At 35.9% G+C, this 11179-nt stretch overlaps 2 protein-coding genes across 2 annotated transcripts; both read right to left on the bottom strand.

Moving 5' to 3' along the window:
• Nucleotides 1-409: 409 nt before the first annotated feature.
• On the bottom strand, nucleotides 410-2712 carry LOC136214717 (protein DMR6-LIKE OXYGENASE 2-like). Its single transcript, XM_066002891.1, has 3 exons — nucleotides 2485-2712; nucleotides 1915-2162; nucleotides 410-1028 (listed from the first exon to the last, which is right to left on the bottom strand). The coding sequence occupies exons 1-3, from the start codon at nucleotides 2704-2706 to the stop codon at nucleotides 461-463; spliced, it is 1038 nt and encodes a 345-aa protein (XP_065858963.1). The 5' UTR covers nucleotides 2707-2712; the 3' UTR covers nucleotides 410-460.
• Nucleotides 2713-6032: 3320 nt separating this feature from the next.
• On the bottom strand, nucleotides 6033-10703 carry LOC136214733 (protein DMR6-LIKE OXYGENASE 2-like). The gene is made up of 6 exons (XM_066002892.1): nucleotides 10473-10703; nucleotides 9852-10099; nucleotides 9033-9081; nucleotides 7875-8148; nucleotides 7457-7704; nucleotides 6033-6639 (listed from the first exon to the last, which is right to left on the bottom strand). Exons 4-6 carry the CDS (start codon nucleotides 8097-8099, stop codon nucleotides 6072-6074), a joined length of 1041 nt encoding a protein of 346 aa, XP_065858964.1. The 5' UTR covers nucleotides 8100-8148; nucleotides 9033-9081; nucleotides 9852-10099; nucleotides 10473-10703; the 3' UTR covers nucleotides 6033-6071.
• Nucleotides 10704-11179: the final 476 nt, after the last annotated feature.

Genomic DNA, 11179 nt, shown 5'->3' on the forward strand with positions numbered 1-11179 from the left:
AAGGGCGGCCCGGTCGCACTACGCGTCCCCGCTGAGCGAGGGTCCGGGGAGGGGTCCCACCACAAGGGTGTACTGGGGGCAAGCCTTCCCCTGCCAATTTATTTGGCAAGAGGCCGCTCCTAAAACTCGAACCCGTGACCTCTTGGTCACACGACAACAACGAAAGATAGTATTTTAAACAAACAAAATTTTTATTACTTTAGCATATATATACAAAAAAGAAACAAACTTCTTGAATAATTTCACTTACCAAGATCTGAACTTTCCTAATTTTCTTCTAACCCACAAAAAGAGATTACGTTTACACCATTAATAAATTAAAGAATATGATTAATGGTGACATGTTTGGCTTTGTTAAACATATCGACAAAGTCAAACAGTGTTATATTAAGAAAAACACACGATCTCTTTTGCTATGAAAAATATCACATTCCTCTACCGTAAACTCATTTTTCCCCAGTCAAGGAATCTTGAAAAGGTCCAAGCGGCATCCTTTTGCAAGTTCATTGTTCCAGAATTTCTGATAGTATTCAGCATATGTGAAATCTCTATAGACGGCCGGACGATGATCGTCGATCAAAGCCGGAGCAGGTCGGATGACAGCATCTGAAGAAGGGCAATAAAATGTTGGAATGGAGATTCTTTCTTCTTGAGAATTCACAACTGCTCTATGAAGCACACTCTTGTATTTTCCATTACTAATTACCTCCATTTGATCTCCAATGTTGACAATGAAGGTGTTAGGAATGGGATTAACAGCAATCCATTTATGATCTCGGAGAACTTGCAGTCCGGGGACATGGTCTTGAAGAAGAACAGTGATTAAGTTAGGGTCAGTGTGGCCTGGCAATCCAAAAGTAAGATCTGGCTCAGGACATGGTGGATAATAGTTCATTGCCATGTGTTGTCCATGTTTGCTTTGTGATTTGTTTATGTAATCCTTTTCTAAGCCTAAGCTTCCTGATATGAGCTCAAGCAAACTCAGGACTAGCTCCCTCACACTTGTACTGTATTTAGCTGCTGTTTCCCTGTCACATTTCCATACATAAATGTAAAATACATATATGAAAAGGAATAAATCATTCTAAATTGTTTCAACTTTGCAAATTTTACGCATAAAATCCCTTCAATCCTATGTCCGGGACCAACTGGTCTTGGACCACTGAGATAATGACACGTTAATAATTGGATTGACGTGCCATCATCACATGAAACCCTCAGTTAATTGTGGATTTAGTTTGTGAACTACAGATAAGATTGAGACGTGGTTACTAAATTGACACAACCATTTTTATTGGCTCTATATGTATAAGGGATGACTTATTAGCTTCTTAAACTTACTTAACTTTAGCCATTCACGCTTCACTTGTCTAAATTTTCATTTGTTCTACTAGGAAATGTCTACATATCTTTACAAATTGGGGAGAGTAACAGGCGAAAGAAAAAGAAAAGAGATCTTATAGAATTTGGAACTCCCAGTACAATTGTTGACACGTGTATGGGACCATATAAATTTTTACATATTTTGTAGGGTTCCCATTCATATATCAACATGTATATCGAGGAGTTTCACTTGAAATTGAACTCCCGAAGCTCCTTATAAATTTCCAAAAAGAGATAGTCAAATTGGTAATGAGATTCTAACTTTATATACGGTTCACTAGTACTAATGAGATAGTCAAATTCTGACATGATAATACATACAGAGTCAACTTGACTAACATAACACGATTATATCATTTTTGCACATGAAACATATAGATAACATAACAAAATTTTCATACAATATAATCTTAAATTGCCTCTCCTATTAAACTACAAATATTCAGGCTTAATATGTGAAATTAAAATTTTCATATGTTAAATGTGTAAAAACCAAAAAGTTGAAGGGCCTAAAATGCTTTACTGATGTACCTGAATTGTGGAGGGTTGGAAGGCCATTCATGAATGTAATCCTCGAGAGGATAACAATGGAGTCTCAAGAAGTCTCTCCAATTGGCAACCTTTTCCGTCTTGACATTAAAACTGGTTGAAAGTCTGGTGGTTTTAGTTGGATCATCTGAATAACTCTTCAACCTCTCACTTTCCGTCTGGTTAAAGAAGTCTCTAGCAGTGTTCATTATGCTATTAATCGTTTCCTCCGATATTCCATGGTTTTTCACCTGAAAATCAAAATCAGTCTACTAATTTTCTTATCTTGCAAATATTCAAATTCAATTTTCACAACTTAGAAATGAAAAAAAAAATAAAAATTAAAGTTGTTTAAAACGTATTTTCACCCGCGCTCTACAATTGAGAATTACAATTGACTGGAAGGGAATTGATAGTGATTGATTTTAGGACTAAGCCTCATTCAATTTAATCCACCAAGATATTTAGCTGCAATTACACTCCACTGAAAAATTAAAATTTATACTAAGTCTTTCAGTGTTGACAATTGAACTACACAACAAGTGAACTGATAAAAAAGGAGGAGGAGAAAACCTGAAAGAAGCCATCACGCAGGCAAGCTTTGCCGATGCCGTCGACAACAAGATGGCGATTAGGACCATGAAGGTCTTGGAGATCAATCAAGGAAATGGAGTCCTCGGATAGTTGAACATCGGCAAGATTTGGACGGTCAGAAATAGGACGGATATAGTTGGAAGGAACATGTTTAATTCCAGAGGCAGCATCGGCGAGTAGGAGGTTTTTGCTGGAAGCCATTTTCGTCTGCTTTCACCAATTGATTGTTTCAACCCCTCAGCATACGTTTCTAATTTATAGCAGAAAAACCCATTGCAAATATTAAGAAGATAATCACATGTCACGTATGAGATGCTAGAGTTTGGTGTTATAAACCTAGACACCTATAAACCTACACACATGCCAGAATCTAGACACCTGTAAACTTAGAAACACATGCCAGAGTCTGGTACTGTAAACCTAGACACTTGTAACATGCCAAAGTCTAGTGTTGTAAACCTAGACACCTGTAAATGTAGACACCTGTGACATGCCAAAGTCTGGTGCACTAAACCTAGACACCTGTGACATGCCAAAGTCTGGTGCTGTAAACCTAGACATCTGACATGCCAGTGTCTTGGTGTTGGAATTTGATCAATGGTGACGTGTTTGAACTTAAAAAAAAAACTAAATTAACCTAGGATCAGTGTGGCCTGACAATCCAAAAGTAAGATATGGCTTAGGACATGTTGGATAATAGTTCACTGTCATATTGTCCATGCTTGCTTAGTGATTTGTTTATGTAATCTTTGTCTAAGCATAGCTCTCTCACACTTGTATTGTATTTAGCTACTGTTTCCATGCCAAATTTCCATACATAAATGTAAAATATATATATGAAAAGGGATAAATCATTCTAAATTGTTTTTACTTTGCAAAATTTTACACATAAAATCCCTTGAATCCAAGAAATTCCAAGACCAACTAGTATTGGACCATTGAGATGGTGACATAGTTAATAATTGGATTGTCATACCATTATCATATGAAACACTCAGTTAATCGTGACTTTACACTACAATGTCTAGGGTCGGTTTTACCGACCGCCACAAATCTATTGCCAAAGGGTACCGGAGCTACAGAATAGCAACGAAAACCATCACCGATAGGGTAGGATAAAAATTAGCGACGGATTTTTAAAGACTGTTCTGTAGTTCTGGAATACACCCTTCTCAGCTGTAGGGGCGATTGAAACCGCCCCTATTAGTGATTTTTATTTTTAATTATTTACATTCCAATTGGATACCGAATACTAATTATTAACCAATGACTCAAATTTAGATATATAAAACTTTCAAATAGGTACAAAAATAGCATTTACACTAATGATTCAAATTTAGATCCATAAAACTTTCAAATAATTCCAGAAAGAGCATATCACATCAACAAATTTGAATTTTGATACATTGTTAAATTCAATACATGATCTTAAATGGATCCAAAAGAATTCCATGTTGCTTGGGGATGCAATCTCTAGGATACACTCAAGCCAAGAAAAGAGATCTCCCAGGAATTAGCTTCAGGATTTTGTACCTGATGACACCAGTTGTCCAAACTGCAAAATTGAGCAATAATGTCACAGAGCCTTTCCTCAAAAATAGGCAGCACACAAGAAATTGTATTATACAAATAAAAGAGAATTTGCATTGACCTCTTAACAACTTGACAAACATTTTTTATCAAATCAAAATGATGTCTTCAAAATGTATTTTTTTATCAAATCAAAATGTATTTTTTTTAATTGCGCCAAACCGTTTTCTTTTGGGGTAAATAGTCACAACAACAGTTTTTTTTGAAGGAATGACTGGGTTTATAAATTGCAAAACACAGACTTTTATTTATAAACTTTTTAATTATAAGGATTGTCTATGCAAATCGACCAAACCACGAGATTTACTATAAGGTTGGTCGGCCATGCTCTGTGATCGATAGACTACGCCATTAACTCCAAGAAAAGGGAAATTTATTTGTCTTTATGGAGGAAAGATCCAAAATCAAACACGATGAATGTTTCGGAAGTGGAACAACATCGGGATATTCCGTCACCAAATCAGTGCTTCTAGAAGAAACTAGTTTCATAAATTTAAACTCAGAAAATATTAAATTTATTATTTTATCTTGGGTATACTGCTTTCTTTGCTCTGAAGCTGTTGTCTAAATTTTGGTAAAAAGCCCCATGTCATTATGGATAAAGTTATTACAATATAATAGAAGCTTATCTGGTCGGCAATGTCATGACACTTATCCGGTCTAGTCTATCTCACTATGCTTCCACCGCTTCTTACCTTGGACAAGTTGCTCTTCAGTCTTCTTTGCAGAGAAAGTTCTGTCATTCCACTTGGCCTTCCACCGCTCATTATCATTCAATCAGTTTCCAATTGCTGATATCGCTATTGAAGGGATTTTATATAAAATTTACAAAGTAGAAACAATGATTTATTCCTTTTCATATGTATTTTACATCTATGTATGGGAATCTTGTGCTTGATCTTTAAGAAGTTAAGAAGATAGGTTAACCATTGCACTTCAGCTGTCACTGCAGACATGGCCCGATACTCTGCTTCAGTGGAGGATTTTGAAACAGTCACTTGTTTCTTGCTTTTCCAACTGATTAAAGATTTCTCAAGAAAAACACAAAAACCAGTGACTGATCTTCTAGTATCTACACATGTTGCCCAGTCTGCATCAGAAAAGGCTTTAAGATGCAACTCTGACTCTGCTGAGTAGAAAAGACCCTGACTTGGATTGTTCTTAATGTATAACAGCACCCTTTTAGCAGCTGCATAATGAATATCAGTTGGTTTAGATAAAAATTGACTTAATGTGTTTACAGAAAAGGTTATGTCAGGCCTAGTATTTGTCAAATAAATGAGCCTGCCAATGAGCCTTCTATAAACTGACGGATCCTGAATGCCCAAAGAATTGAATGGAATGAAACTGTGTTATTGAATTGAAGAAGAAGAACTACAAGAATTGCATTACCATATCAATGAAGAACAATGATGAACAGAAGAGAGAAGATTACAGAGAGAGAAAGAGCGTAAAAAATTAAATTGAGAAGAAGAAGAATGCTGCTATATAAACAGCAACTAAAACCTATAGTAAAAGTCTAATCTACCCTTACTTAATATAACTACATACAAAATAACCCTTACTTAATAAAACCTACACACCTATAAACTTAGACACACCTGCTAGAATCTATGCACCTGTAAACTTAGAAACGTCAGAGTCTGATGTTGTAAAACTAAACGCCTATAAACCTAGACACTGTACATGTGGCATGCCAAAGTCTGGTGAAAAGTGGATCGCTTTTTTTTCATTCCCGAGGAAGTGTATATTTTACCCGAATCTTCTTCCCTAATCGTACGAAACAACAGAACACATGTGACATGCTTAAAAAAAACTAATTAACCTATATGTATTTTACATATATAATAGAGGGAACATGACATATTGACAAAGTCAAACAATGTTATATTACAAGAAAAACAAACTATCTCTTTCATTACGAAAAATATCACATTCCTTTACCGTAAACACATTTCCCCCCAATCTTTCCCCAATCAAGCAGTCTTGAAAAGGTCCAAACAATAGTCTTTTGCAAGTTCTTTGTTCCAAAATTTCTCATAATATTCAGCATATATGAAATCTCTATAGATGGCCGGATGATGATCGTCGATCAAACCCGGAGCAGGTCGGATGACAGCATCAGAAGAAGGGCAATAAAATGTTGGAATGGAGATTCTTGCTTCTTGAGAATTCACAACTGCTCTATGAAGCACACTCTTGTATTTTCCATTACTAATTACCTCCATTTGATCTCCAATGTTGACAATGAAGGTGTTAGAAATGGGATTAACAGCAATCCATTTATGATCTCGGAGAACTTGCAGTCCGGGGACATGATCTTGAAGAAGAACGGTGATTAAGTTAGGATCAGTGTGGCCTGGCAGTCCAAAAGTAAGATCTGGCTCTGGACATAGTGGATAATAGTTCATTGCCATATGTTGTCTATGTTTGCTTAGTGATTGGTTTATATAATCTTTATCCAAGCCTAAACTTTCTGATATAAGTCCAAGCAAACAAAGGACTAGCTCCCTCACACTTGTACTGTACTCCGCTACTGTTTCCCTGTCACATTTCCATACATAAATGTAAAATACATATATGAAAAGGAATAAAATCCCTTCAATCCTATGTCCGGGACCAACTGGTCTTGGACCACTGAGATAATGACACGTTAATAATTGGATTACCAGATTGACACAACCATTTTTATTGGCTCTACTTGTATACAACTCTTTCAAATGATGACTTATTAGCTTTTTAAACTTATTTAACCGTGATAAATAGAACTTGAACTTTAGTCATTCACGCTTCACTTGCCTATATTTTCATTTGTTCTACTAGTTAGGACTTAAATGAATTGATTAAGTCTCTTTAAGCACTTTTACAAGATTAATTGGTTGTTTTCAAACTTGAAGTGATTAGACCTTTATGAACAACTTTTTGATACTGGAAACATCTATCTTTACAAATTGGGGAAGGTAACAAGTGAAAGAAAGAGAAAAGACGCCTTATAGAATTTCATGTCAAATGGAACTCCCAGTAAACTTATTGACACGTGTATGGAGAGTTCCATTTGATATTGAACTCCTGAAGCTCATTATAAATTTCCGAATAAGGCAGGGTCAAATTGGTAATGAGATTCTAACTTTATATATCGTTGACAAGTATTAATGAAAGAGTCAAACACTAACACAATAATACATAGAGGGACAATAATCCAAAATATGGATAACATAACAAATTTTTCATACAATAATCCAAAATTGCCTCTCCTGTTAAACTACAAATATTCAGGCTTAATATGTGGAATTAAAAATTTCATAGGTTAAATGTGTAAAAACCAAAAAGTTGAAGGGCTTGAAATGCTTTATTGATGCGCCTGAATTGTGGAGGGTTGGAAGGCCATTCATGAATGTAATCCTCGAGAGGATAACAATGGAGTCGCAAGAAGTCTCTCCAATTGGCGAACTTTTCAGTCTTGACATTGAAACTGGTTGAAAGTCTGGATGTTTTAGTTGGATCGTCAGAATAACTCTTCAGCCTCTCACTTTCCGTCAGGTTAAAGAAGTCCCTCGCCGTGTTCATTATGCTATTAATCATTTCCTCCGAGATTCCATGGTTCTTCACCTGAAAATCAAAATCAGTCTACTAATTTCATTATCTTGTCAATGCACAACTTCGAAATAAAAAATTTAGTCTAAGCCTCATTCATTTTAATTCATGACCATATCTAGCTGCAATTGAACTACACATAAGTGCAGAAGAAAACTGAACTGATAAAAAAAAAAGGAGAAAACCTGAAAGAAGCCATCATGCAGACAAGCTTTGCCGATGCTGTCAACAAGAAGAACGTGATCAGGACCGTGAAAGTGTTGGAGATCAATCAATGAAATGGAGTTGTCGGATAGTTGAACGTCGTCGAGATTTGGACGGTCGGAGATAGGACGGATGTAGTTGGAAGGAACATGTTTAAGTCCAGAAGAAGCAAGGTCCGCGAGTAGGAGGTTTTTGCTGGAGGCCATTTTAGTCTGCCTTCACCAATTGATTGTTTCAACCTCTCAGCATACGTTTCTAATTTATAGCAAAAAAACACATTGTAAATATTAAGAAGATAATCTAAGATAGAGAAGAAATCACATGTCACATATCAATTTAAGACAGAGAAGATGACATCAGGTATATTCCATATGCCAGAGTCTGTGTTATAAACCTGGACACCTGTTATAAACCTGGACACCTGTGAACCTACACACATGCCAGAACTTAGACACCTGTAAACCTAGAAACACATGCCAGAGTCTGGTGTTATAAACCTGGACACCTGTTATAAACGTGGACACCTATAAACCTACACACATGCCAGAACTTAGACACCTGTAAACCTAAAAACACATGTCAGAGTCTGGTGTTATAAACCTGGACACCTGTTATAAACCTCGATACCTATAAACCTACACACATGCCAGAACTTAGACACCTGTAAACCTAGAAACACATGCTAGAGTCTGGTGTTATAAACCTGGACACCTGTAAACCTACACACATGCTAGAACTTAGACACATGTAAACCTAGAAACACATGCGAGAGTCTGGTGTTGTAAACTTAGGCACCTCTAAATCTAGACACCTATGACATGCCAAAGTCTGGTGTTATAAACCTAAACACCTGTGATATACTAGAGTCTGGTGTTGGAATTTGATTAATGGTGACATGCCAAAGTCTGGTGTTGTAGACCTAACACCTGTGATATGCCAGAGTCTGATGTTGGAATTTGATTAATGGTGACATGCCAAAGTCTAGTGTTGTAAATCTAAACACCTGTGATATGCCAAAGTTTGGTGTTGGAATTTGATTAATGGTAACATGTTTAAACTTAAAGAATGGTGATTAAGTTAGGATCAGTGTGGGCAGTCCAAAAGCTAAGTTACTCAAAAGCAATGCATTACAAACTCACAAGGAAAGACAATGTGTCCAGAGTATCCTTCAGCGGATCCAGCAACTATCTGCAGTGCAACATAATTGTATTAAAAGAATCATCATGAAAATACATGACATTTCATTCATCGGATATATCAAAGAAGAGAATTTCATGAAAAAAAAACCTCAGCATTTTGAAAATTTGAAAACAGAGCAGCTAACTCAAAATTCAAAAGCAAATCTAATCTGCTTAGGTACTACCTTTTCTGATATACATTACAAATCTCCAAATTTTGTAGATAAAGTCAAATTCTGTATCCGAAGTGCAATTGATCCCTAGATTTTGGTAGGTATATTTGTATCAAAGATTGAGATTCACAAGCCAGAAAGAGAAAAAATGACCAAATTTGTAATCAGAAACTAGCTAGGATTTATGCAAGTACCAAGAAAAAAAACGCATCATATAATATAGTAATTTTGATGAAAAGAAACATGAAAACTTATGAAGTTTAAGGATCTGTATTTCTAAAAAGAAGAATAGTTAAAAACATAGAAGAAAGCTATGAAAGAGAATGATGCATGCACAGAATGGCTTCATCAAGCTCATACAATTCACCATGTGCTGCCTACAAATTCCTAAGGAGAAAAATGCATGCCATTTCCCACCAGAAGAGCCACAAAAGTTCGCAAATGTGCACAAGATATAGATAACAAAACAAATTTTTCATACAATAATCCAAAACTGCCTCTCCTATTAAACTACAAATATTCAGGCTTAATACGTGGAATTAAAAATTTCATGGGTTAAACGTGTAAAAACCAAAGTTGAAGGACCTGAAATGCTTTATTGATGTACCTGAACTGTGGAGGGTTGGAAGGCCATTCATGAATGTAATCCTCGAGAGGATAACAATGGAGTCGTAAAAAGTCTCTCCAGTTGGCGACCTTTTCAGTTTTGACATTGAAACTCGTTGAAAGTCTGGTGGTTTTAGTTGGATCGTCCGAATAACTCTTCAACCTCTCACTTTCCGGCAAGTTAAAGAAGTCTCTAACCGTGTTCATTATGCTCTTAATCATTTCCTCCGGTATTCCATGGTTCTTCACCTGAAAATCAAAATCAGTCTACTAATTTCCTAATCTTGTCATTGCAAATATTCAAATTTGATTTTGACAGCTGAGCTCTACAATTAAAGTTGTTTAAAAGGTATTTTCACAACTGAGATCTACAATCAAAATCATATGAATGGAAGGGAATTGATAGTGATTGATTTTAGTAATTTCAGTGAATAATGCAAAGTGGATTACTCCAAAGTTGTTAATCATTGTTCGATTAGTTCGGTTAATCCATAGTCCCCTCTTCCTCAATTTAATCCCAAAATTGAAGGCAAATTTCTAGACATATTAATCTCTTACACAGGCCACCGTAATTATAAAAAAATCAGTAAAGCCGCCATATATTTCAAAAGGAGGGAAGTACAAGAGACTTCGTCCGAGAGTATTAACGACCGCCTGACGGAAAATTTACTGCTGAGCGTGAGGGTAGTGATTGAAGACGGTGTTCAATGGAGACCATCTTGACTTCCGATGCGTTTAATTCTTCGTGATCTTCTTGATAGTCTGCTTTCACCAATTGATTGTTTCAACCCCTCAGCATACGTTTCTAATTTATAGCAGAAAAACTCATTGCAAATATTAAGAAATATTAAGAAGATAATTTAAGATAGAGAAGAAATCACATGTCACGTATCAATTTAATAAAGAGAAGATGATATCAGGTGTATTCCACCGCGCCAAAGTCTAGTGTTATAAACATGTACACCTATTATAAACCTAGAAACACATGCTAAAGGGTTTGGTGTTATAAACCTGGACACCTATAAACCTACACACATACCAGAACTTGGACACTTGTAAATCTAGAAACACATGCTAGAGTCTGGTGTTATAAATTTAGACACCTCTAAATCTAGACACCTGTTACATGCCAAAATCTGGTGTTATAAACCTAAACACTTATGATATGTCAGAGTCTGGTGTTGGAATTTGATTAATGGTGACATGTCAAAGTCTAAAATAGCAGAAAAACTCATTGCAAATATTAAGAAGATAATCTAAGATAGAGAAGTAATCGCATGTCACATATCAATTTAATAAAGAGAAGATGATATCAGGTGTATTCACCGC

Source organism: Euphorbia lathyris, chromosome 1, assembly GCF_963576675.1.
Source record: "Euphorbia lathyris chromosome 1, ddEupLath1.1, whole genome shotgun sequence".
Classification (NCBI taxonomy): Eukaryota; Viridiplantae; Streptophyta; class Magnoliopsida; order Malpighiales; family Euphorbiaceae; genus Euphorbia; species Euphorbia lathyris.

Excerpts from the sequence above, each read along its gene's own strand:
- LOC136214717 (XM_066002891.1), bottom strand. The coding sequence starts at position 2,706 with ATGGCTTCCAGCAAAAACCTCCTACTCGCCGATGCTGCCTCTGGAATT. Across the intron at positions 2,163-2,484 it reads TGCGTGATGGCTTCTTTCAG|GTGAAAAACCATGGAATATC; the intron begins GTTTTCTCCTCC and ends TTTGATTTTCAG. Across the intron at positions 1,029-1,914 it reads TCCAACCCTCCACAATTCAG|GGAAACAGCAGCTAAATACA; the intron begins GTACATCAGTAA and ends GAAATGTGACAG.
- LOC136214733 (XM_066002892.1), bottom strand. The coding sequence starts at position 8,099 with ATGGCCTCCAGCAAAAACCTCCTACTCGCGGACCTTGCTTCTTCTGGA. Across the intron at positions 7,705-7,874 it reads TGCATGATGGCTTCTTTCAG|GTGAAGAACCATGGAATCTC; the intron begins GTTTTCTCCTTT and ends TTTGATTTTCAG. Across the intron at positions 6,640-7,456 it reads TCCAACCCTCCACAATTCAG|GGAAACAGTAGCGGAGTACA; the intron begins GCGCATCAATAA and ends GAAATGTGACAG.